This window comes from Talpa europaea (genome assembly GCF_964194135.1).
Source record: "Talpa europaea genome assembly, chromosome: 9".
Lineage (NCBI taxonomy): Eukaryota > Metazoa > Chordata > Mammalia > Eulipotyphla > Talpidae > Talpa > Talpa europaea.
In genome coordinates, this window is record NC_140076.1 from 105,738,460 (window position 1) to 105,765,232 (window position 26,773).

At 35.0% G+C, this 26,773-nt stretch overlaps 1 protein-coding gene across 1 annotated transcript in view; it reads left to right on the forward strand.

Moving 5' to 3' along the window:
* Positions 1 to 529: 529 nt before the first annotated feature.
* Positions 530 to 26,773, forward strand: part of STXBP3 (syntaxin binding protein 3) — a gene marked incomplete at both ends in the record, with an annotated part of 38,873 nt that continues 12,629 nt past the window's right edge. The window contains 11 exons of the mRNA XM_084243363.1: positions 530 to 578; positions 8,569 to 8,618; positions 9,519 to 9,600; positions 13,148 to 13,224; positions 15,175 to 15,253; positions 16,631 to 16,731; positions 19,266 to 19,420; positions 22,455 to 22,545; positions 24,498 to 24,622; positions 26,388 to 26,483; positions 26,620 to 26,677. Coding sequence (XP_084099489.1) covers positions 530 to 578; positions 8,569 to 8,618; positions 9,519 to 9,600; positions 13,148 to 13,224; positions 15,175 to 15,253; positions 16,631 to 16,731; positions 19,266 to 19,420; positions 22,455 to 22,545; positions 24,498 to 24,622; positions 26,388 to 26,483; positions 26,620 to 26,677 — 963 coding nt within the window. The remainder of the gene's footprint in view (positions 579 to 8,568; positions 8,619 to 9,518; positions 9,601 to 13,147; positions 13,225 to 15,174; positions 15,254 to 16,630; positions 16,732 to 19,265; positions 19,421 to 22,454; positions 22,546 to 24,497; positions 24,623 to 26,387; positions 26,484 to 26,619; positions 26,678 to 26,773) is intronic.

Below are 26,773 nucleotides of genomic sequence, written 5' to 3' on the forward strand. Positions count from 1 at the left end.
AGGAAAGTCTTGCACGATTCTGGGTACATTGCTGGGAACCTCATAGTCTATACAACTATGTCCTTTAAAAATGAATAAAATAACGTTTGTGGGGAGTAAAGTTTCCATTCCATAGTTAAACTGGTTATGACTTGCTTCCTAAAGTGCAGAATTCTTCTGTAAAGCGAAGGATTCCTCCCTCCTTCGCGTGTGTAGGCGTGAACGCGGAACCCCTTCAGTGGGGTTAGCTCATAACCCAACACTATGCCGCTTTCTGACGTCACAGGACTACGAACGCCTAGTAACACCGTCTCCCGCTAGGGGGCGCGCGACCGCCCGCTGAAATTCCACACCGCACTGCGCAGCCTCCTTCCGGGGGTGGGCAGCAATCCGCGCGCCGACGCGCGGGACGACGTCATCGGAGGGCGCGGCCCGGGTCTGGGGGCGGGGCCTTCCCAGAGCGGGGGGCGGGGCTCCTGGCGTGCCCGTCTCCGGGCCGAAGTAGGTTGCCTGTGGGAGGCGGTGGCTGCAGCTCCGCGGTGTTGGGAAGATGGCGCCGCCGGTGATGGAACGGGGGCTGAAGAGCGTCGTGTGGCAGAGTGAGTGCGGTGGGGCGGGGGCCGGCCCAGGGAAGGCCGGGAGGTCCCGCGCCGGGCCTTGCTCTCCTGTCCCAGCCCTGCAGTCTCTTGGGGACGCCCTGCGGCCACTTGTTGCTGGGGACCCGCGTCCCTGTTGGGACGTCTTCCTGCTTCCCTCCAGCTCTGCCCTGGCCAGCGCCAGGATGGGCGGGGTGCGGGAGGACCGGTTCTTGCTTTGGGCTCCCGGCCGCCTGCCCGGGGTGAGCCGCCCCGGCCCGGCTCCTCCCGCGGCCCCTCTGCTGAGCTCCCTGAGCTCCTCGGCTGCAGCGCGGGCCTCGCCAGCCAGGGATGTCTCCCCACCCGAGACAGTCTGGGCACTGTGTTCCTCTGTCCTCTGTGTTTCTCTGTCCTGTCCCCACCCCACCCCCGCCTCTCTCCCCACGCTGGAGTTTCTGGAGAGTGTTTATTGTCTCTTATGTTAGGGTTTATGTTAGGACCAGGGAGGGTTTACAGCCATACTTTGCAATAGCTGCCCTAAGAACAAAACACTGTTAAATAGATCCTTCTTCTCCTATTCCTAGAAGATCCCACTTTCTAAAGAGTTCTTGAGAAGAGACCAGTGGAATGATTAAATCTCTGTGACAGCTATCTGCATAGTTGGGCAAAACTGCACCTCCCTTTACACTCCCAGGGACACTTCTTGCTGTTTGGACGGTAATGCCTATTTGGTGACTGATGTTCTGCTGTTTCATGGACGACTTTCACAAAAACGGCCCCAAGTCGAAGTCTAAAGTTAAGAGAAGGAATGAAATGACCAAACAGGAAGAACTCCATCGTTGTTTGGCATTGCTGAGTTCAAAGTAATTATGGTTTATAGTGGAAAGGGAATAACATCTGAGTAGTACTTAAGACTCTAACGTGCTGAGCAAAGAACAGAAATGACTGAGTTAACAAAATTCTGGGAGTTAGAGAGTACCTTTGTAAAATTAAAACTTCAAGTCATTAACTGGTATAGTGCTTAACATACCACACGCTAAAGACAAGTATGTAATTTGGGAGGAAAAAAGTTATGGAAACATCCTCTTAAAAACTGAAGTATTAGTAGATGGGCATTTTGTTTTTCAAGATTTACAAGGGCAACTTGAGATTTGCTAATGTTTTAAAATGACAGTGACATTTAAATATATTCATATAAAAATGGGCAACAAATTGTGTTTGTATACACAATTTCCAAGATATATTTGGTTTTTAATCTCAGCATTTATCATAAAAAATTAATGATAGTTATGTCAGTCTTGAAATCATGGAGACTAGGCAAGAGAGAGTTTAAAGATAAAATTTCTAACTTATGCTGTTAACTTGAGGTGGCATTGGGATGTGTAGGTGAGTATAAGATAAAGGTGAGAGACTGAAAGGCATATAGTGAAGAGATAATAAGGGTTAAAAATTGTTCTTCAAACCTTTGTATAAACAGAAACAACAAAAGAAAAGATTCATTGAACATCAAGGAGGTAAGAGAGAAGTGTGGGAGCTTCTGAGTTTTGATGATAGATTCTGAAACAAATGGTGGAATATCATAAAGGGTAGGAGAGTTGTCCTTTTGACTTGGAAAAGGTTTTGCTACATGGAAAGTAACTCAGGTAAATTCTGTGCCAGGCCCTATTTTTTATCTACTTAAAACAATATGAGCAGTAATATCTCTATTCACCGATGTTAAAATTCGTACAGCTACTCTCAGAGCTGTGCTGTTCACAATAGCAAAAAAGTCTAAACTACCCCAATGTGCATGGACTGATGAATGGATAAATGGATAAATGGATAAATGACAGTTGGTATGTCCGTAGAATGAGATATTGGGCAATAAAAAGAAAGGAAGTTCATGCTATAACATGGATGAACCTTGAAACCATTATGCCAAATAAAAGAAGCCACTCACAAAGAAGTACATATTGTATGACTTCATTTAAATTAAATGTCCAGCACAGGCAAGCTATAGCGTCAGAAAGTACATCAGTGGTTGCCTCCATCTGGGGGTGGATATGGAGATTATGGGGTGAGGTAAGTCAAGGAAGATCTGTGCTGTTATGCTTGTGCTATTCTCCTGCTGATGACATGCAGAGACTGCCAATTGCCTAAAGATCATTTCACACACTTAGTCTGCTTTTGAAAATTTATAACCTGCACCCCAGCTTACTTTATTATCTACTTTTTCCTTGTATAATCTTGATATTCAGCTTGTTTATACTATTTACTGCTCTTAGTCTCCTGCCTGCACATCTTAATGTCAGTTCCTCTGTCTAGAGTGCTCTCTTTATTCCTGTTCCTCATCTGTCTGTATTTTAGCCCGAATGAGCCTACTGCCACCACAGTGGCTTCTTAGTTCAACCCAGCCTCATATAGTTCTGTAGCATTTAGTTTACCTTTCTTGAATGGCACTTCTTACTATTGCCTGATGTGAGTCTCTTGATCAGCTTCTTGAAGATAGGTCTGTTGTCTCTTACAAAGTTTTAAATTACAAACAGTGCAATAGATAACAATGCCAAATGTTAAAAGTAAATAGTAGGTCAGTTTTATAATTTTTCCCAATTTTTGCTTTACAAAGTCCCCCATTTTTCTAGTAAATATTACTGAATTCCTATGGAAATGTAGCATAGAAAACAGACGAGTTCCTAGCATTCTCAAAGTTTGTATTCAAGTGGGAATAATAAAAAAGATAAAAACAAAGACTAAACATGCTAATTTCAGTTTGTGTTATCTATGTGGAGAAAGAGGCTGCTTTAGGTAAGTGGATCAGGAGAGGTTTCTCTGAGTAGGTGACATTAGAGCTGAGATCTAAAACATGAGCAGTCAGCCTTTAGGGACTACCTTAACCCTTTGAAAAAGACATCAGTATTTGAGTGCTAAAGGCTACATTCATTTGTACTTCTACAACTAATTCCCATACTTAAAAAAGTTTCTAGTACTTGGTGTTTGTTACTTTTTGCTTACAAGGAAGGAGTAGCAAAAGTATCACTGACAAAAGGTTCTAAATAAGGCTAGCAGAGTGGCACAGTGGAAAAGTGCTGGGCCCATAAAAGGTTTTCGATAAAAATTTTATGTTTATTTAAAAAATAAATATACCGCAAAATAGCAATAATTAAATCAATAACAAAGTTCAAACCATGTGTGTCTTCCCCCCTCCCCTTCTTTGGCTACTGAGTATAGCCTATTTCTTTCTTGTCTAAACAGTAGTCTCATCTAATAGCTGTAATTCACGTAGAATATTTTAGAGGAAACATTAGAGAAAATGAACCTAGGGAAGTTACAAATGCTTTAAATAAAAATAATAAGTATGTATTTCTTTGAGCCAGCTTACATATTGTTATAAACTTTTTCCCTTTTCACATTTTCCATCTATTCTTTATATAGATACAGATATTTTTCCTACCATTTGTTTTATCTGGGACTTCCTTTATTAAACACGCAATATTCACTTAGCATTTTCCATATTCTTTCATAGTTTTTGTAATTACTTTTTAATAATTTTTAAATACTTTGATGTGGCAAACAATTTTGATAGAAGAAAAGGTTAAAAATGAGATTAATCTGCTTCCCTCACCAGAGACAGCTACAGTTAGGTACTTATAAATTCTTCTAGAAGTTTTCTGCGGAAGTATATAAGCATGTATAAATATATTTTTGTTCTTGTTTTTACTGGTTATTTTTATTTTATACCTTTTTCAGTTTGGTCACTTCTTTAAGTTTGTTTTGTTGAGCAAAATATTCTTTTAGTTTTTGGATATTTGCATAGGCATATATTCATTTAAATTAATACTTATTATCTGCCTTGTGCTACAAACTATTCTAGGTTTGTATCCTCAACCACCTAGAATGCACAGTTCAATGAGAGAAGACAGGTACACAGTACTAAGTGCTGAGCTAGCAGTATGAAAAAGTTTCATGGCAGAAGAGAAGAAAAAAGAATTATTTAATCCCTGGAAGAGGATCAAGAAAACTCCAAAGAGGAGGTGACATTGAAAAGTAGTAGGATTTTGCAGAGGGAAATCTGAACCAAGGCCCAAAGGTAACAAAGTATGTGGTAGTTTATGGAAGAGAATTGCTAAGACAAAGACTAAATGGTGGGTTTTGGCTAAACAGTTAATACATTTTCTAGGCAGTGGGAGCCATTACAGAGAAAAGATTTTCCCCACTCCTTCTCAAATAACAGTCAACAGCATTTTGGAGACACAGTTTAAAATAATGCCAAGAGGAAGTGATTTTCTTATTCCTATTTGGAAGGAAATAGGCTCTAAGATTTCATTAAGTATAATGGCAGTGTAAAGTGTAAAATGCTAAGTGTTTAGCTGGATGGGTATTTTATCCATCTAAGTACCACCCAGATAAGATAGAGAATGTTTCCAAACACCTCATAACCCTTTCCAGTCCAAGGCCCACCTTCTCCCCCATTGTAACTACTGTTGTGATTTAATGTCACCATCAAATAATTTTAATGATGGTCTTTTAACTTTCACATCCTATATTTGAAAAACCCTCCGGATGCTGTTGTAAAGTATTTTCCTTAAGAATAAATACAGAATTTACTAAACTTCTATCTATGAATAACTCTTTAATGTTTACCTTTGTATATGTTTAGTTGATATTAACAGTAGTCCTCAGTTTTCATGTTATACTTTCATACTATTTTTGAACAGTGTGTCCTGACAGCCCTAGTGCACTTTACCATGTTCAGTTCAAGTTTTGTTTCTATTTAACTGCCTTAATAATGAGTGTGGCTTTTGCTGCTGCCCGAAGCCCATGCATTTGCCTTTCTGAAGATTCTTATTTGTTCACCAAGTAATTTAGGCCAAAGGTAGGCAGATTCTGTTGCATTCATTTCTGACATTTTACTCTTATGCCATAGTTTTCTTTTATGTTGTTTCGCTTATGTCGGAAGTATTTAATATATTAAGTTTTCATTGCTTAGTGAGACTGATGTAGTACTTTCTCAGGACTTTTTGCTCTCACATCTGCTTATCATAAGTCTTTATTCCTCTTTTATTTTCTTAGGCATGATCCTAGTCCATCTTTAGCAAATTAAAAATTGATTCAATGTGTATTAAAGATCCAAAATGTGAAAAGTGAAATGATGTGGAGAAAATAGGGGATAATGTGAGTTAGACTTCAAGAAAAAATTGGTAACCACATACCATAAAAGATTTTATTATATAAAAATTGTCAGTTACTGTGTGGTGGAAGACACCAGGAACAAAATCAAGAGTTAACTGCAGACTTGAGGGGCCTCCCTGGCGGTGCAGGGGTTAAAGTCTCAGTGCTGTTAAACAATTGCTAGCCACTGAGGAATGAATTCAATCCCCCCAGCCAGGGACCTGACCCATGTGGCACAACAGACCTCTCCTGTCCTGCCCTGCTGCTCTGTTGGCCTCCCCTGTATTTCAGTGGATCTGCCTCTTCTGCTCCCCACTCTATCTTTGGTGAATCCTTACCTCCCACCGCCTCACGTCTGGCCTAGACCTCAGTTCTTATGTGCATAAATAAATAAATCTTTAAAAAAAAAAACAAAACTGCAGACTTGAAAATAATGATTACAGTCGTAGAGAAGACTTAATAGCTAGAGAATACCTATAAATTGATAAGAAAAAATATAAAACTCAATAGAAAAATGAGCAAAAGATATAAATAGGCAGTTGGTATTAAGACTCAGAGGGTTGAATTAGGGCATCTGGATTTAAGGTAGAGCATTTAGGTAGTCATAGAAGCCATGATTTATTTTTTTTTTTCCCCCAAGATGTTACTGGATTTTTATTTTTTTGCTTTGGTCTTTGCTGAGGCCCACAATGCATTCAGACACACCAAATGCCTTCTCTAAGCCATGGACTTAGATGAGACAGAGCAAATAGATGAGAAAGACAGTATGTTTTCTAGGTCCATATTGATATTATCTTTTACTACTGGTACTCTCTCCCCCCCCCCCCCGTTATTATTTCCATATTGCTAGGCCTTTTCTAATGTTGTTTCCTCAAGAACTCTGTTACTTATACATTATTTTCTGTTTTCCAGGCAAATACATTTCTATTGCTTTGTTATTATCAGGTTTATTAATATTTTTTCTGTGATTTGAGATGATTGTGCAAGTATACCTTCAGCATTGCTGATGGTGCGGTCTACTTTGTTCTATTCTAATTTTCCCTTCCAAGTTTTCACTTCCTCTGTGGCATTACAGTTTTAAATACATTTCCTTTAGCGCTTAGAAACAGAATGAACAAAGATAGGTAGTTGTTTTTAATAGGTCATTATTTAGGTAACATTTTGACTGGTGGAAGATCACTTTAGAGATTAGGTAGAGGCGGTTGGTAGAGCATGTTGAATAGTAGAGTCTAGATTTTTTTTCTATAGGAAAGACTTCTGACCATTTGGGGAATTTTTAGGTGGGTCTTGATGTAAACAAGGAATGTGCTTCAGGAAATTAACAGTGGAGTTAAAAATGGATTGAAAAGGCAAAGGAGTTGGAGATGGAAAGCAGGAAATTCAGATGGTAGGCTGTTACAGAAGTTTAGTGAGAGATGTTGAGAGTCAAGGCGGAGTTGGGGAACAGTGGCAATCAACAAAAAGAACAATCAGTACTGCCTAGTGATTGGATATGGGGAAAGGAGAAAATTACCAAAGATTATTACTATAAAATGATAATAAAACTCACAGAAATGGAGAAATCTAGAGCAGTTTTAAGAATCTATAATATCACTTTAAGACATGTACGTGCATAAACCTATAAATGTATAATTGAGTGAAGTCCAAAGAGATGGGATATAAGATTTGTAAAAAATTGAAGGACTACTGGAGGTTTGGGGAAATGGTTGGTCAAGGAGTGTAGATTTCCAGTTAGACAGCGAATAAATTCTAGGGCACTAATGCATAGCATTGTGATTATAAGATGATAATACTGTACTGTTTACACTTTAAAGTTGCTAAGAGAGTAAATCTTAATTGTCAAAAAAGGAAATAATTATGTGATAAGATGTTAGCTAGCTGGCAGGATTAATAGTGAAGTATCTAAGTGAATCATATCAACATGTTGTATAGCAATGTTAATGTGTTGGTTATAGCTTAGTAAAGTTGGGAAAATTGAAGGACTGATCTGATAGATGAAGCTTTGATGATGAATATGGTCTCTGAGGAAAGTATAGAGTAAGCACAGCAAACGAAAGGAAATTGAATCTCCAGATATATCCATGGTTTAGGGTGGCAGAAGAATGGATATAAGGGCAAATAATGTTCATTAGTATTTAGAGAAAATTCTTTTTTTTAGTCCTGTAATATTAGTTGTTGTAATTTCCTTTGATTCATTTCCAAACAACTTACCTGTGACCTTATTTCATATATGCTGATAATCTCCGTCTATTTTTTTTAAGATGCTAATATGACTGTCTTGGTATCTTCAGATTATAAGATGCACTTTCCAGTAGAAATATAATACACAGGGTCTCCCTGGTGGCGTGGTGGTTGGAGTGCTGGGTTGCGAAGCTGCCCGCAGCCTTTGCAGCACTGGTTCGGTCTCCGGCCGGTTGAGGGTCCCACATGGCGCACAGACCTCTCCTGCCGCCCGCTGCTCCACTCGGCAGTGTACTTCGGTCCTTCTGCCTGTTCTGCTCCCCGCTCTGGCTCTGGTGAATTCTCTCACCCTCCCGTGCTTCTGACTGTACCCAGTGCTTGTATAAATAAAATAAATAAATAAATAAATAAATAAATAAATAAATAAATAAATAAATAAAATAATTAAAAAGGAAAAAAATATAATACATAAATAATTTAAAATTCCTAGTAACTACATTAAAGAAAGAGAATTAGAGGCAGAGATTAGATTTTTATTTGAAGCTTAACAAATATATATGCTCTTTACATATCTTAATACATTTTCAACTTATGTAGTTCTCCAGCCATCTTGTATCTTTTAATTATTCCACATCATTTTCTATTAAGATTTCTAAATAATTTTCTTTTCCTTTTTTTTTTGCAGAGATAAAAACAACAGTGTTTGATGACTGCAAGAAAGAAGGTGAATGGAAGGTAAGATTTGCATATTTTGCCCTCATAATGAGGGCTTTAACATACCACCTTTATTGTATCTCTGGAACTGTACTGTTAACATTCATACCCTAGTTTCACCAAAAAATAGCTGGGTTTCTTGGACAAATTGCTTGACCCCTCTGTGCCTTTGTGGGATCATCTCTAAAATGGGAATGGTGCTGCTTGATAGAATACGTGTGTTAAATGAATTAATCTATGTGAAGTGCTTAGGAGAAGTTTCTGAAATAATTATTATTCTACAAATTTAAAATTTTATGAAAAATTGATGTTAAATGTAAGAAACATTTAAAATGAACAACTTGGGCCTCCCCGGTGGCGCAGCGGTTGAGCGCTGGGTTGCGAGGCTGCCCGCGGCCTCTGCGGCGCCAGTTCGATCCCTGGCTGCTCCCCGGCCACCGGAGGAGGGTCCCACATGGCGCGCAGACCTCTCCTGCCGCCCGCTGCTCCCCTCAGCAGTGTACTTCGGTCCTTCTGCCTGCTCTGCTCCCCGCTCTGGCTCTGGCGAATTCTCTCACCCTCCCTCCCGTACTTCTGACTGTACCCAGTGCATGTATAAACAAAAAACAAACAAAACCAGCAAACAAATAAATAAAGCATGCCTCTATTAAAAAAATTAAAAAATAAATAATAAAATAAAATGAACAACTTGTCTGCTTTAAAATAGAAATATTTCCATTTGCTTACTTATGTATAAAACTATATGTACATTAAGAAAATAGTTCTGTAAGTCATGCAAGTTACAAGATGAATTTGTGAGTTAAGATAATTTTGCCTACTACAAAGGGCTAATAATAGTTTGAGTAGGTTTAATGAATAGAATTGTGTCTTTTGTGATCCTTGGCAATCTTACTCTATTTCTTAATTTTTGTTCATTTTAAGATAATGATTTTAGATGAATTTACCACAAAGCTTTTGGCATCATGTTGCAAAATGACAGATCTTCTAACTGAAGGCATAACTGGTAAGTGTTACTAGTACTTACCTTGAAAACTTTTTTTTAAATTGTGATTGGGAAGGTTTGAAGTATTAAGAAATTTTATTTAGTAATTTTGTTTCTAGGAGGGTTATGTTATATATATATTTTTATAACTCTAGTCATAATAATAATAATAATGAACTTTCTGTTCAGGTTTGATTTTTTTTCTCTCAGCTCAGATGTATAATTAAGTGCCCCTTAACCTAGACTAACCAAGACTAAGTCAATTAATTGCCTTGTTGAGTGTGTTCTTTAAATGTTTTATTCTTACGTGATTGTTCTGGTTTTATATATTGATGCACAAGGTTTATGTCTGTTTTGATTAATATCTGTGATTTTCACATATGCTTTTAAACAGATAATAAGATTTGTTATAAAATCAACTTTTGTGTATATTTATAAATATTTAATACTGACTTTGTAAGTTTCTATTTATTTATTACCTAGAAATGAAGCAATTATTCTAATTACTTAGTATGAATCTACTTTAGTATGGATTATTTAAAAAACTCCTGGGCAGGAGTGTATTAATGAGATTTTTTTTTTCTGTTCCCTTTGGGAGCAATACCAATTTTTCCCTTTGGGGAAAATACCGATGTCTTAAATGTCATAACCAGACATTTCAGATGAACATGGTACATCCTTAGCTCATCATCCTTTCATTCATTATTTAAATTTGATCTTCAACATCGAACATGTTATATCTATTTAAAAGAAATAGATATATATCTATTTAAAAGAAAAACCACAACCCTATATAAAGAGAGATATTAAATACCCCTGTTTATAGTGAGTCAAATATAACTCCTTTATAATTTAGATCCTAATATAGTGTATTTGCCCTCTCTCCTTCTTAACTTGTGAGGTTCTAAAGTACACCAGGTACTTTCCAAAAAGCCTCAGCAATATAAACACTGGGAGGATTACTTGTGAGGCTACAGAACCATTATGTACTGAAAGGAAGTTTTACTGTGTTTTTATAGACCACAGTTTTATACTGTATATTCAATATTGATAGATTTTTTCAAGGAAAGGATTCTGTGGCCAAGTAAGTTTGGGAAATAGCATTAAACAAAGTTTAGGACTTTTCAGAGCCTTTTATGTGTCATATATATTGGATTTCCTGGGTACATGTACAATATTGTTTTCTAAACTTACTTGACTATTAGAAAGCTTTCATTGAAAAGCATTTTAGGAGACTGTAACCATAGAGCACATTTTTTAATATATCATGAGGATATTTTATAGACTATATAATGGAGCACATTGTTCTCAATATCCTGTAGAGTTACTTCTGTTTGCTCTGGTTTAATCATAGTCTTATCTAGGGACTTGAACTTGTCACACTCCTTCTGAGTTAGGAGTTCTTCTGAAGAAAACTTTATTACATTTAGTATTGGTCAGATTTTCTGTCACTCGGGTTGTTTGTGAAAATACTCAATAATGTCTAAGAACTTTTTTAAAATATGTGAGGGGAGGGGCCTACCCTGGTGGCGCAGGCAGTTGAGCACAGTGCTGTGTGGCTGTCTGCAGCCTCTGCAGTGCGGGCTTGAACCTGGCTGGCCAGGGAGCTACTCACATGGCGCGGCAGACCTCTCCAGCCTTACCTGCTGCTACCAGCAGCAGTGTTTTTGGTCATTCTGCCTGTTCTGTTCCCCACTGTCTTTGGTGAATCCTCTTACCTTCCCGCGCATCTGGCCTGCACCCCAGTTCTTGTATGCATGAATAAATAAATCTTAAAAAAAAATGTGAGGGGAAAAATGCACCTATGATGCAACTTCAGTGGAGAACAAATACAAAATAAAAACCTTTAAAAAATAGACTAAGAATTATATTATTCTTTTGTCACTATTACAGAAATAATCATAACTCCTTTTTAAAAAAATCATCTAATTTATATACCCACTTTGAATTGAAGGCACTTTTTTTTGCTCTTGATAACCAGATATTTCACGTGTATTCTAAATCATATCACAATTTTACACAATTTTTAGCTTGTATATTATTTACTAAACATAATAGTATGCGTAACACAAGATGGCTGTAAGATATTTCATTTTGAATATTAAGCAATAAAAGTAAACAGACTCGGGCCTCCCCTGGTGGCGCAGCGGTTGAGTGCTGGGCTGCAAGGCTGCCCGCAGCCTCTGCAGCACCTGTTCGTTCCCCGGCCACCTGCGAGGGTCCCACAAAAAAATAAATAAATAAAAAATAAATAAAAGTAAACAGACTTAATAAGTCTTTGAAAGGTGAAATTACAATTGTTGGGAATGGAGATAAAAATAAAATTCATTTCCTTGGAAATCTTATTTGATACCCTATCTAATAGCAGCTATGATAAAATTGTATATTACTAATATAATTTTAGCAATGAGAAATGAGTAAATATTAAAAAAGAAGTTCAACAGTAACTTCCCTTGCATATCAGATCAATAGTAATTCTTTCTGGGCCCTTTGCCACCCGAGTCTTAAAAGATGGTCTCTTGATTTGTAGAATGACACTTTAAATTAATTTTTTTTAAATGTAGCTTTAATAGTTAATTTGATAATTTAGGGTATACTAGTTTTAAATTCACTTTGTTTTATATTAGGTAATTTTGTAAACTTTTTAATTTTAATAATAAAAATATAATTGTGTAAATTATGGTGACATTTCACAGTTAAGGAAATATTATAAATGTTTTTTTTTTTTTAAAGATTATTTATCCATACAAGGGCTGAGGTACAGGCCAGAGGTGGAGGCAGGTGAGAGGATTCATCAGAGACAGAGTGAGGAACATAACAGGCAGACCGACTGAAACCCACTGCTGAGGGGAGCAGCAGGAGAGAGGAGAGGTCTGCTTTGCCATGTGGGTTGCTCCCTGACCGGCCGGGGATCGGGGATCAAACTCGTGCTGCAGAGGTTGCTTTGCAGATTGCTTCATAATGCAGTACTTAACCCCTTGTGCCACCAGGGAGGCCCCTATAAATGGTTTTAAAAGAATAAGAATTAACTGGTGATCTATTTAAATAATGTTATAGTAGTAAAATACTTGGACTTTGGGGTCCCACAGATCTAGGTTGGAATCCTGCCTTTCCTACTAATCTAGCTGTGTAATTTGGACAAATTACTTAATTGTTGAAACCTCCGTTTCTTCAATTGTAAAATAACATAGAGGGTTATGATTAACTTTAACAGATAATTTATACAGTCATATTTGCTATCATTATAGTGGTATGTTTTTAAAAAGATTTTAGTTTTTAATGCATTTTCTTCATTTCTCAATGAAATATTATAGTATTTATAGTGGTAGACCTAACTATGAAATAACTGCTTTATCTTTTTTTCTCAAGATGAAAAGTCATCTTAACCTAATGTTTAAACTTAGGGAAGATCTATTTTCAAGATTTCAAAATTATCAAATGAAGAGAAAGAAAATGTTAAACCTATGCTATGTAATTTTTTCCCTATTACTATAAGAACAGTAAAGTTTATTTAAATTTTTTTAAATGTATAAATATTTGATTATATAAAATGACTTCTTTGTTGTAGTTGTGGAGAATATTTATAAGAATCGAGAGCCTGTCAGACAAATGAAAGCTCTTTATTTTATCTCTCCAACATCAAAGGTGAGTATTTTGAGTCTTTAAAAAGTGCGTTCTGGCCAAGTGGTTAGTGGTGGATGATGACTGGATTTGGTGATGGATGTGATGAGATAAATGCAGTTTCTGGGGAGAGAAAATGTACTCCTGGAACCTACCTATACAATGTTGCAAACCAGTATTACTTCAATGAAAATAAAAATACATTCTACAGTATTTTTACCATTGACATGACTTTCTCATAGAAAAGTCAAAGTAATAAAATATCTTTTATTGGAAAGTAGTGATATAAACTAGTTTGCTTAGTAAAAATTTTCTGTTAGAAAATTGTTTCACTTGCACTCTTCTCAGTGAGACTATGTAAGTGAATTCCTTTCTCCCACATATATGAAAGCAGAATTTCATTGTGTATGGTAGTTTCTTTCAGTAACTTGTTACTTATTAAATTATAATTGGGAGAAGATGGAAATTTATGTAAAAGAAGGAGCCTTGGGTTAATCCTTTATCTTAATGATTGCCTTATAGCACACATATATGTGTGTGTGCGCACATATATGCATGTATGTGTGTATACATGTGTAGTAAAATACAGTTTATAATCTGTGATTAATTCATACATAAAGCCAACCTTTTAGAACCAGTAAGATGTATCAGCTTCCTTTATTCTGTAAAATACCTGAAAATGCATTTTCCAACACCTCCTTTGGCATATTTTCACCTAGAATGTTATTTTGACAATACTAGTTACATTTCACTTTTAACTACAGTAGACAATAGGAAAAAAGACAAGTATTCATTATTTAGACTATTGTCCACTGGTGGGTTTTAGTGACATTTTGTATCGTACCTATAATATAATTATATAGCATAAAATTTATGATTAAAAAAATACAAGTTAAATGTATTACTTTTCATTAAGTAAATGACAGGTATTTTTTTAAGTGTGTAGTTTGTGTGTGTGTGTGTATTTCAGCTCACAGAAACCACTATAAACTGCTGGTGGAAATAAAGATGATACAAAAATAATTTGACATTCTTTATCATAAACCTAAAAAATGTCCTATATCTTGAAATTTATTGTAAAGAAATAATCAAATGGTCAAATTCAATTCCTAACAATAGTACTTACCTTTAACAAATAATGGTATGAAAGAGCATGTGGCCATTGAAAATGAGGTTTGTAGGAAATTTTAATGATCTAATTATTAATTTTTCATATTAAGTGAGAAAAACAGTATATAAAATTTCTATTCAATAAAGGAGCAAAAGATTCAGAGAAGTTATTACCTAAATGTGACTCCTTAATCTACCACAACCAACTCCAGTTTTTCTTCCTGCCCTGAATAAACTGCCTGCTGAGTTCTCTAGGCCTCTGTATGCAATTGAAGCCTTATTTTCTGTGGGGAGCACTGGTAGAGTGACCTTGTGTGAGATTTCCTTCCTCAGAGTCTGTGCAGACACCTGGAGATCAACCTTAGAGAGTTCCCAGGCAGGGATCATAAAGTGACAGGTTTCAGTGGGGCCTGGTGGCAGAGGGGTTAGTCTCAGCACTATCACCTCAACACTAGGCCTGAGTTCGAGCCTGGGCTAGGGAGCTAACCCACACATGGCGCAGCAGACCTCTTCTATCTTGTCCGCTGCTCCCCTTAGCAGTGTATTTCAGTAAGTCTGCCTGTTCTGCTCCCCACTTTGTCTCTAGTGAGTCCTCTCACACATACACACACATACCCCTGCACTTCTGGCCTACACCCCAGTTCTTCTGTGCATAAATATGTTATTAAATCTTTTTTTTTAAGTGGCAGGTTTCAGCAAGAGTATTTGGCCATAAGAGATCTGTGAACCCTAGGAGAAAAGTCAATTAGGTATCTCAGAAAAAGCCTGGTGGTTTGTTTGTGTTTACACCTATAGCCCTTGGGGGGAGAAACCTTGTTGTTCTCCCACTTTTGATAAATTAATATCTCTCCCTTTTTGTTTAAGTCTGTAGACTGTTTTTTACGTGATTTTGCAAGTAAATCAGAGAACAAATACAAAGCAGCATATCTATACTTCACTGACTGTAAGTACCTTTTTAAAAATTTCATTTTTAAAATTCTATTAATTATGAAATATCTTTTTAATGATATCTTTCCAATACTGTGACTTTCTATTTGTTTGTTTTAATTGGGTCAGACAGAATCTAGATATATAAGATTATATCTCCTGAGTCATGTTAAGGTAATAGAAAATTAAATTATTTCTAACTAAATAGTTTCCAAAGACAATTTCTTTTCACTATTAGTATACAACTGTTGGGAGTAGGTGGGAAGAGCTAACCCTCAAATTCTGTGCTGATGGCAGGAAGAATTCTTTTTTAAATTAAAGTTTGATTTGGGGATTTGATTATATAATAAAAAATAATGCCATTTGGGAGGGCACTGAAGAAACTGCCATCTGTTTGGCAAATATTACAGGAGAAAAATCTATCAAATTTATCTACTAATTTATATAGTTAGGTAGAAAACAGTTAAACTAAAGAATCACAGGGGAATCCAGAGACATAAATTCTGTTTGATGTTGTAATATATGTTATACTTTGAAATAAAAATGATATTTATCTAAGTCTAGGTCTCTTCTATTAGTATTTCTCAGTTTAAATGATATGTAGTTTTTTTCTGTAACTTATAATTTACCTCACACCTAGTAGTAGTTTGTAGTTTAATATGTCATACCGTAAGTCAAATACCACAACTTGTCGATTAAATAAACTTATCCCACACTCATGTTTACAGAATTGATAAAGCTTATTGAATGTGAAGCCTTTTTAAAGTAATCAAAAAACTAAATAAAGAACATCAAATTCAAAAACTCTAGGAGCCAGTGATATTCCAACCTCATTAATAGAACTATAAGCAGTTAATGGAACTATAAGCACTTACAGTTAATAGAACTATAAGGAAAAAATGGACTCTACGGTCTATAGCTTATTAGCATAGTGTTTTAGAATAGTCTGACTTTAGAGAAGTTTTTGTAATTCAAGGAAAAATCAATTTGTGTGATATGGTTGTAATATCGATCACTTAATGGTAGATTTGGAAAACTTCCTAAAAAGTTTTAAAAGTCCTATAAAAGTTTATTAAGTCATGAGTTTAGACATGATTATTCCTTCCTAACAATTTTGGTTTGCTTTATTAGCAACTCTTTAATGATATCTACCTTAGGTTATGTGACTGTGAATGAGGAAAATGGTATTCTGTTATAGTCCTCTCGACTAGAATGCTTTTGTTCTGTAAAGTGAACATTATTTACATTTTACCTCTGTCCTCTTAGTGGAGTACTTTTTGAAAGTCAGCAGTTATAGATAAAAAATAACTATTCTTGGATGTTAGAATGATTTATTTGGAACAGTAAAAATTTATACGAAGTTACATGCTTTGATTTTTTTTTTCCCTCTCAGTTTGCCCTGATAGTCTCTTTAACAAAATTAAGGCTTCTTGCTCCAAGTCAATAAGAAGATGTAAAGAAATAAATATCTCCTTCATTCCACATGAATCTCAGGTACTCTATGTATTTTTAATTTTAATTCATAATGTATTTTAAAATTTTATTTTTATGAGCTTATTTGGTAATAAAGTATATTCTGAAGATATATTTGGTGAATTTTGAACAGTCAACAAATGAACATTTCTGATGATGAAGGAAGAATATGAGCACTAAATTGGAATATAACATTAATAATGAAAAGTGGAGCTTAAATTTCCTATTTTCTACCAAGTCCCAGTATGTCAAATTTTTTAGCACTATTATGAAATCGAAAGGTTTTGAGTACTATCTTTCTCAGACAATGCAAAAGAAATAAATCTCATTTTTTTCTGTTGTGATATTAAAGCAGGTGTTTCTTTAATAAACATTGTATATAACATGTTATTTCAATTTTAAAAATGAAGGCTTTTTGGTGATTTGTTTTTACCTTAAGAGTGAGCCTTCAGTTAATAATAATGATAATAGCAAACACGTAATACACTCTGTGTGTCAGACACTCCTAAATGTTTTACATGAATTCATTCATTTAATTTTCATAAAGTCTTGTAAGCAATGGTAATTCTTTATTTTAAAGATGGGAAAATCTGAAAGGTTGCCCCAAATCATACAGCTAGTACAGTGTTCAGCTTTGTTGTCCTCTGTTCTCTGTGTTTGGATTATAGCATTTCATAGAATTTAAATAGTTTATTGCTGCTTGGAACTGTAAGGACAATATTTTAAGAGATAGAAAAATCCTAGATAGGGGCTTTCTATTCAAACTGCAGCTGTTTTTGACAAAGATTATAATCCAGATTGCAAAGTGTTAAGATATTTGCTGAATATTAAACTGTTTTCCACGTTACTTTTATAACTATTCCTTTTAATATGGTTTGTAAGTTTAGTGTAGTGTTAAAATGTGCTCCCTAAAATGATATGGAATATATGCAGTAGTGTAATAAACACTACAGACGTTTCCAGAGCCTCTTTTCCATAGAGGTGATACAGTTTTAATTTAAAAAATTCATTAAAATTCTTACTTGCTGTATTTGAAGGGGAGGTCCGCATAAATATCTGACCAATTTGATGGCTGATTAGAGTTTAAGGAAATCTCATAATGAGCTTTTTTTTGCCATCTTGCATTATGTTTAATTATTTAAGTTCATATCTGTCTGTTATGTTTTTCCCCTAAGAAGTTTTTTCTTCCAATTTACTTCCTTATAAATATCTTAAGGAGGTTTACTTAAAAAAATTAATTGTTATGGAAAAATTACACTGGAAATATTTTGAATTTTTGTTTACAAGTGAAAATATAAATGAAATATTGCTCAGTGCTTTGAGCTATCATCAGAGACCTGTATGAAAACTTAATCAAGGTCACACTCAGTGGGCTTTGTCTGCTAGATGCAAAGCAGCCTGCTATGAAAAGATGTAGTCAGATAGATAGATAGACAGACAGACAGACAGATAGATCTATATGCCTTTCCCTCCTCTGAATAGTGTAAAAGAGATATGAAGTATTACACATCTTCAAAACAGTATTAAGTAAGATTATGTTCAACTGCACATAACAGAAAAATCCAAGCTTTCAGTGGTTTAAACAGGATGAAAATTTATTTCTTGGTAATATAAAAGTAGTCAGGAAATGGACCGTAAAGCAGGTTTTACAAAATTTTCAGGCACCTAATCACTTAGACATAGGCCTCATGATCGATGCAGGATGGAGAAAAAGAAAATTTCATTTATAACCATTTAGCTAGAACAGCTGGGCATTAGACTGCTTCCCCTAAAGAACAGGTATGGTTACTAAAAGTAAGGGCAGAATGGTTGTTGGGGAGGCAGTTTTCAGGCTGCCACAAGAGAAAGTTTAATTCTGACTAGTTGATTAGGAAAACATTTAAAAGAATGGATAGAATTTCATAAGGTAGTAATGAAGAGTGAAAGAATATTCTAGGAGATGAGATGCAGAGATACAGAAGCAGAAAAGTGCAGGGGGACAGCAAGAATATGGATTATAAAGACTGGTTGTGTGATAGGTAAGGTTTTCTTTATAGGTGTGCTAGTGCTACATTGTTGGAGATTCCAGATCTCCCCAAAATGATGTTGGGCTGGTGCCGAAAACTGTGGGTCCAGTTCTAAAGTCTTTAAGGAAGTAGAAGTCAGGGATCACTGGGGAGATTGGTTAAAGTTGGGTTATTTACAAGGTATTAAATTTTTATTTTAGTTTGACTACCTTGGATTCCTTCATCTGTTGCACAGGTAATGAAGACAATACAATATGTATATGAAACTCTATGTATATGAAACAAGGATTGAAGGAGAGAGGTAGACTAAGCAGGAAAGGAGAGTAAGAAAAGAAATAGAAGATGAGATCAAGATAAAAGAGAAATGATTTGATTAAGGTAAAGACACAGTTGTTTCAGGAAACAGCATGGTTAGTGCAAGGTTTTGTTACATTTTTTAATGTCCCAAATAAATAGCTGCATTTTTCTTGAAGTTTTGTTTTTTTTTTTTTTTTTTTTATCAAATCTCCTAATTGATAATGTGACTTTTTTTTTTTTGGCCTAACTTAGGTGTATACTCTTGATGTACCAGATGCATTCTATTACTGTTATAGTCCAGACGCTAGTAACGCAAATGGAAAAGATGCCATTATGGAAGCAATGGCTGAACAGATAGTTACAGTATGTGCTACGCTGGACGAAAACCCTGGAGTTAGATACAAGAGGTAAGACACTCAGTAGTTTTGTGTGTGTATATAGTTCTACTTGCTCTCCAGTGTAAAGGTAAGTAACATCTCTGTGCTTCTGCACTTTAGCTTGCAGAATTTATTTTTCTTGTCAAATTATGTCTACACATAGGGTATTTAAGACTTAAATTTCAAATTAACAATTTCCATTATGGAGTTACAGAGTGTACAATTGGGGTGATTTACAGACATTTTTTTCATGACTTTAAGGAATGCCTAGAGAAAATGTCTTTTTTTGTCATATAGGGAATATAGCCTTAAGTTTTAGTATTACTGAATTTCCACCAAATTTAAGTGGTTATACTCTGAATACCTGGCTACAGTGTCCAAGAGTCCCAATAGATTTTTTTAAGGTGAGTTTGACTTTAATATTGCATGCCTTTGTCTATTTGCCTCTTTTTAAAAAGTTTACCATAAAATACATAAATTTATATGTATGTCTTGATAAGTCATTTCAAAGTGAACATACCCATCTAATCCCACCAAGGTCAAGAAATAGGACTTTAATAGCATCTCAGAGGCCCCCTTCATGATCCCTTCCAGTCATTACCCTCTCTCTCCTCCCCAAAGGTAACTAACAGTCAACTTCTAACACATATTTTAGATTTGCCTGATATTTTTAAATTTGGTAAAAATGAAGTATTGATATTTTCTGTTTCCGGCTTCAGTGTGGATGAATGCTGAAATTCATCCAGGTTGCTGTGTGTGCCAGGTAGCTTGGATTCTAATCTCTGCTACTTACTAGTTGCATAAGCCTTCTGCCTTCAGTCTCCTTGTCTAGGAAACAACAATAATAATAGTACCTGCCTCAAAAGATTATTAGAGTTAAATAGCTAATTGCTATAAAGCACTCAGAACAGTGCATGAGATTAATAAAATGATAATACCAAATATACCACCACTACTACTAAGATTATTACTCCTTTCCCTTTTAAAAGGTTTTTTAACTTGAACATCGGCATTTTTTAAGCTAGTTAACTAAATTGGTTAATATAAAATTCAAATAGCACTTCATATTTAAGTTGTATTACTCTCAGCCACTTAAATATCTATCAATTAGAAAAAATATGGTAAGTTTCCTAGTATGTTACCAAATAAGCTTATACCTCGGGTATTAGAAACATTGTTTTACTTATAAGAGATCTGCTAATTACATTCTGGACTCACTGGAGCTGAGCTACGTGCTATATATTCTTCTAGAGTTCAGTATCTATTATCCATTCAAGCCTTTGCTCTGAGTGATTGAATGTATTCCAGGAAATGAGTAAACATAACCAATTTATAATTTAATAGCTTACCTTTGGACTTGTTTTCAATTACTGTAATGATTAAATAATAATTGAGGCTTTCAAAAGTCTACCTGCTCTGCCACAGTATTCCTTTATATAAGCCTTATGGATTTTTAAGGTGTAATTCTAACATGAATTTTTTTAAACTATTTAAAAGTATAAGAAGTTTTTTTTTTTTTTTTTTAAGATTTATTTATTTATTTATTTATACAAGCACTGGGTACAGTCAGAAGCGCGGGGAGTGTGAGAGAATTCGCCAGAGCAGGGAGCAGAGCAGGCAGAAGGACCAAAGTACACTGCTGAGGGGAGCAGCGGGCGGCAGGAGAGGTCTGCTCACGATGTGGGACCCTTGCCAGTGGCCAGGGAGCAGATGGGGATCAAACCGACGCTGCTGAGGCTGCGGGCAGCTTCGCAACCCAGCGCTCAACCGCTGCGCCACCGGGGAGGCCCATAAGAAGTTATTCTTTATAGTTGCTACTTTATTTCTAAAATATGAAATCTAAAGATTCTTTAATACTTTGAAGCCCTCAGAATGAGACCTTCCATTTTTTAAAGCATGCTAGTTGAAGAGCCTTTTTCAATATTTTTCTTGCAGACTCAAGTTACACTAATGCCATTGGTCGTTAAGTTACAATTTAGGTAGATTCTAGCATTTTAGAAGACAATGTAAGATTTTATGCAAAAGTTTTTATTGGAAAGTTAACCAAATATTAGAGAACATGGGGAAATCACACACTGCTAGTAGGAGGGATAATTAACAACAGAATATTATCTCAAAAATTTGGAAATGTACCTAATCCATGACCCAGAAATCATACTTTTATTTTAATTTTTTTTTTTTTTATTTTTATACAAGAACCAGAGTACAGGCCAGATGTGCAGGAGGGTGAGAGGATTCACTGGAAACAGAGCAGGGAACAGAACAGACAGACTGACGAAATACACTCTGAGGGGAACAGCGGGCAAGACAGGAGAGGTCTGCTTCGCCATGTGGGATTCTCGCCGGCCAGCCGGGATCAAACCCGCGCTGCAGAGGCTGCGGACAGCTACACAGTGCTGCACTCAACCACCTGCTCTACCAGGGAGGCCCCAGAAATCATACTTTTAGATGTAATAGACCTAGAGAAACATACACAAAAATAAATGTACAGAGATACATGTTTTCAGCATAGTTTGTAAGAACATGAAATTTAGAATGACTTAAATGTCTATATTTAGAGGGATGAATACGTAGAATCCAATAAAATTACATGGTGAAATAGTGTATAGGAACTAAAATAAATTTAGATCTCAAGTATGTGTATAAATAAATGTGCGTGTGTGTGTGAGTGAGAGAGAGAGAGAGAGAGAATAACAGACATATTAGAAGAATGCACATCAAATTCAAATTCGTGTTAGGGTTGTCTTGGTGGTGGGGGAGGTGTTGGGAGGGGAATAAAGAGAACTGCCATCTTTTTTGTGATATTTTCTTTTTGTTGTTGTTCTTGAATAGCATGTTTCAAGTGTATAGTTCCTTAATATTAAAAGAAACTGAAACACATTTTTTATATTTGTAAAATCCATATATATTGTTACAACATTATTTTTGATAAATTTTATCTGAACTTTTCCATTTTATAAAATCTTTAAAATTAATAAATTGCGTGGCTTAGCTTTAGAATTCTACTTTATGATATTGTGATGTATCTTGAAGGAGCCAATTTTTCAAACATTTTTCTTTCTAGTAAACCTCTAGATAACGCCAGTAAACTTGCCCAGCTAGTTGATAAAAAGCTTGAAAACTTCTACAAGATTGATGAAAGGAACCTAATAAAGGTAATGTATAAATGGCAAAAAGTGATTATGCATAAAGCTTGCTTATATTTTTATAGACCAAAGAAACTGTTGTTTATTCATTTTCCAGTATTGATTTGGGAATCATTAGCATAGGACCCCAATATTGATTAAGAATTGTTAATATAGATGGTAGTGGAAACAGTAATAGATTGTTTTAGTGGAGAAGATATGGATTTTGAAGTATGCACTGTGTTCAAATCCTGATTCTGCCATTAATTCATAGTTATGTCAGTTTGGGCAAATCATGTAATTTTTCTACGTGTAAGTCTTCTTATCTATAAAATGGGGATAATAAGAGATTACCTATTTCATAAAGTAAGTGAGAGGATAAATTAAGATATGTAAAGTTCTTAGAATAATGTTTGCTATTAAATGAACATTTAATAAATATAATTATTCCTGTTATTCCTAGCACTGTGACCTTGGGCAGATCTATAAAATAGATGAGATCATAAATACCTAGCTTGGTTGGTATGAAGAGTAAGCCAGTCAGTTAACATATGTTTGGCACACACAAGAGTTTAATAAATGGCCCCTCTTGTTATCTTAAGGTAGTATAAGTAGTCATAAGCTAAGTTTGGAACCTGGGGGATACCAGCATTTAGGCTTGGGTTGGAGAATGTAGAGCCTGAGGAGACTGACAAGAAATAAAGTGAGATAAAGTGTCACCTCCTTTTTGAAGCTTTTCTTGTGTCTTCAGGCCAAGTGATACTTCCTCCCACACACTGTCATAATCCCAAGATCTGATAAAATAACTTTTGAAGATTTAAACTTATTGAGGGCTTATATAAGTGCCAAGCACTATACTAAGTATCTATGGTATTATTATATTTAATTTGTCATAATCTTTAAGGCAGAAATTCTGATTATCTTTTGTTTTACAAATGAGAATACTGAGATATTAACAAGTTAAGATATAGCAAAAAAAGTCATATGCAAGAAAGTAGTCAAAGCTAAACTCAAACCCAGGTCTATTTGATTCTAGAGGTTTTCCTCTTAACCACTATACCATGCTTTTTCACAATTTATTTAAATGACTAAGTGGTTACTTTAAAATATTTTTTAAATCTAGCCTATGTAATTTACTTCTGTTCTGTATAAATAAATGGAAAATGTTTGTCTCGTGAGTTGTAGTTGTCTCTTACTACTTTGAATAATAATTTAAAATAATTTTCCAAAGAATTTGTACTTTAAATAAAGTATGAAAGATACTGATATTAACTAATTTTTTTCAGCTCTGTTATCCACCATTTATTCATTAGTACTATTTGTGCATTAATGATAATAAGACTTTCATTGTGATTTATCATCTTAGCTGGCATTAATGTAATTTTTAAAATAGCATAATGGTTGAGAGTATAGGCCAGGATTAAAGCAACTTGGGTTTGAATCTCCATTCTCTCACTATGTGATTTAGACAAGTTACTTATTTTCAAACCATAATGCTCTCATTGTCAAAAGGAGATAAAAATACCTGTCTCAAGGTTGCTGTATTTATGTATAGTTCTTGCTTAGCACAATGTATAGCGCAAAGATCTCAAGTAGTAGCTGCTGTTCTGATTTATATCAGTTTTAGTGTGGATGGAAGTGAATTCCTAAGATAATAGTGCAAGCTAAATGTTATTTTTTTTAAAGGAATTTTCAGAATATTTTAGGATTGAGTATAGTCTATTAATGTAGTTATGACAGCTTGGAGTTTTGTAGTCATCTTGCTCCACTCACCTCAGATTTTTAACATAGGATTTATCTTCGTATTCTTAAGTTCATTAAACATTTGAGAGACAGAGAGTATGTGTGCACGTGTGTGTATGTTTTGGTTGGAAAAAGGATATAGCTTAGGAAAAGTCTGCTTTTGTTTCTCTAAATATTAAAAACATGTTCACACAAAAGACACTGGAGTTTCTTAAAATAATTTTATCTTGTTTTTATAGGGTAAAACTCATTCTCAGCTCATAATAATTGATCGTGGTTTTGATCCTGTGTCCACTGTCCTGCATGAACTGACCTTTCAGGCAATGGCATATGATCTACTGCCGATTGAGAATGATACCTACAAGCAAGTATAATTTAAAGGGCATATACAAATAATATAGGATATGAGCATTTATTGATTTATGTAGACAACAGAAATCTGAAGACAATGTAGGCCTTTTTTATTAGGATTTCTTCCTTCTCTTACTCCTGTAATCATGATCTATCTCAACCATGTATTTCAGTGGGTAATTGATTGCTCTAAAGTTTTTCTGGTGTATTTGCTTCCTTAACTATGTCTACAACAAAGCTACATGTGAACAAGTGGAATTTGGACTTTTCACTTCTGTTAAGCATATTTTATTGAAGGTCCACTACTATATTTATTGAAGTGGAAACCAGGTTCACATTGGTACTGAATCACAGATACACAAGTATGCGAGTGTCTTGACAATATAGTGTATTTTAAAAGATTAGAAGACTGGAAAACTAATTAGGATGGCTATTAAGAATAGACAGTGTTTCCATTTTGGCACCTGTTCATTACTTTACCTTAATACAAGCATATTTACTTTAATAGCAATCATATATCTTAAAGTTGCACAGTAATGTATGTCAGGTATATCTCAGTAAGACTGGGATGTGGGGAAGTAATGTCAAATAGAAAAATAAATGAAAAATGAAATAGTTTTTCTATAATATTATGGAACAATTATACTGTATCTTTGTGTATGTACGTGTGCATAGATATATATTACATCTATATTACATGTTATTTGATATCTCTAAATCCAAATACGTACTTTCAACTAAGACATACTGCTGAGATATAGTAGTAAAAATGAAGTCAATTTTCTGAAATTTTATGTTTTAGTTAATTTACTTAAAAGGTTTCTTCCTTAGTGCAGTCATGTGATAAAGCACAGTCATAGTACCTTTGAGCATCTGTAATTAAGACCACACAGCTACATGGTTTTATACATGGAACCTGTAGTGTCTTAGGAACTGTGGAAATAATTGTGTTCATACAATAGGAATCATTGATTGTCTGCAGTGCAGAGCTGGGAAGTCTCATTGTTGTACTGTTAATTTTGGTTTAGGAAATTGGCAGTCCCAGAGATGATTGAATCTCTCTACCCCCACAAATGGAAGGAGGCTATCTGCATAGAAAGAGTAGGGAGAAATTACTTGGAGAAGCAGTCAGTTAGCCGATTTGGAGTAGTTTCAAGAACCTCTTTGATTGCTGTTCATTTGAGTAGAACTCATTAAAGCCATCATAATATTTTGGGGGACTATTTACCTTTTTTCTGATTTCCTTTCCCACTTTTTAAAGATGTGTGCATAGGTTTGGGGAAGAATATAGAAACAGATAATATATGCTAGTTTCATACCAACTCTGAAATACCTTCAATATTTTAATAGCCTTTTTTGGGGGGTTGACATATTTGTTCTTAATGGATGTTTGATAGCTGTGCTGATTGTTATAAGCCTGTCAAACTGTTTTAAGCAATTAGAACAAATTGTCAGTACATTCAATTTTATTCTAAATGTTGACCCTTTTTTTCATAAAATATCATTTTGTTGCACTTATACTCTGTTATAATGACAACTAAGCCTAATGTTTAAAAGTCAAAATGTTTTGGTAAGTGTATCAGTAGGGTTTTTAGTATAAGGATATTAATATTTCTTAGATTTGAGTAAGTATTCATTATCCCCCGAAAATAATGTAATGACTGCATGTACTCTTCAGTTTCTTGAACTGCATCCTAAAATTATTGTTTGTAATTATTATTTCTTTGACTTTTTTGATGAAAAAAATCCAAAACTTTTATACTCGTGTCTACTTATAGATATAAAGCAGATGGAAAAGAAAAGGAAGCAGTCCTTGAAGAAGATGATGACCTCTGGGTCAGAATTCGACATATGCATATTGCAGTTGTGTTAGAGTATGTGAGCCCATTTTAATTTTTACTCCTTATTTTTAAGGCACTAAATACGTTACAGTATATTTTGTAATCTCAAAAATATTTCTGTTATAAAATTACCCTTTAAAATTTAAAGAGTACTCTCCCCATTTCACAGGGAAATTCCCAAGCTTATGAAGGAAATTTCATCAACAAAGAAAGCAACAGAAGGAAAGGTAAGAGTCTTACTTAACTTTCAAAATGATGAATTTTTTTTTAAGCTTTTTTTTTTTTTTTTTTTTATAGAGGCATGCTTTTATTTATTTGTTTGC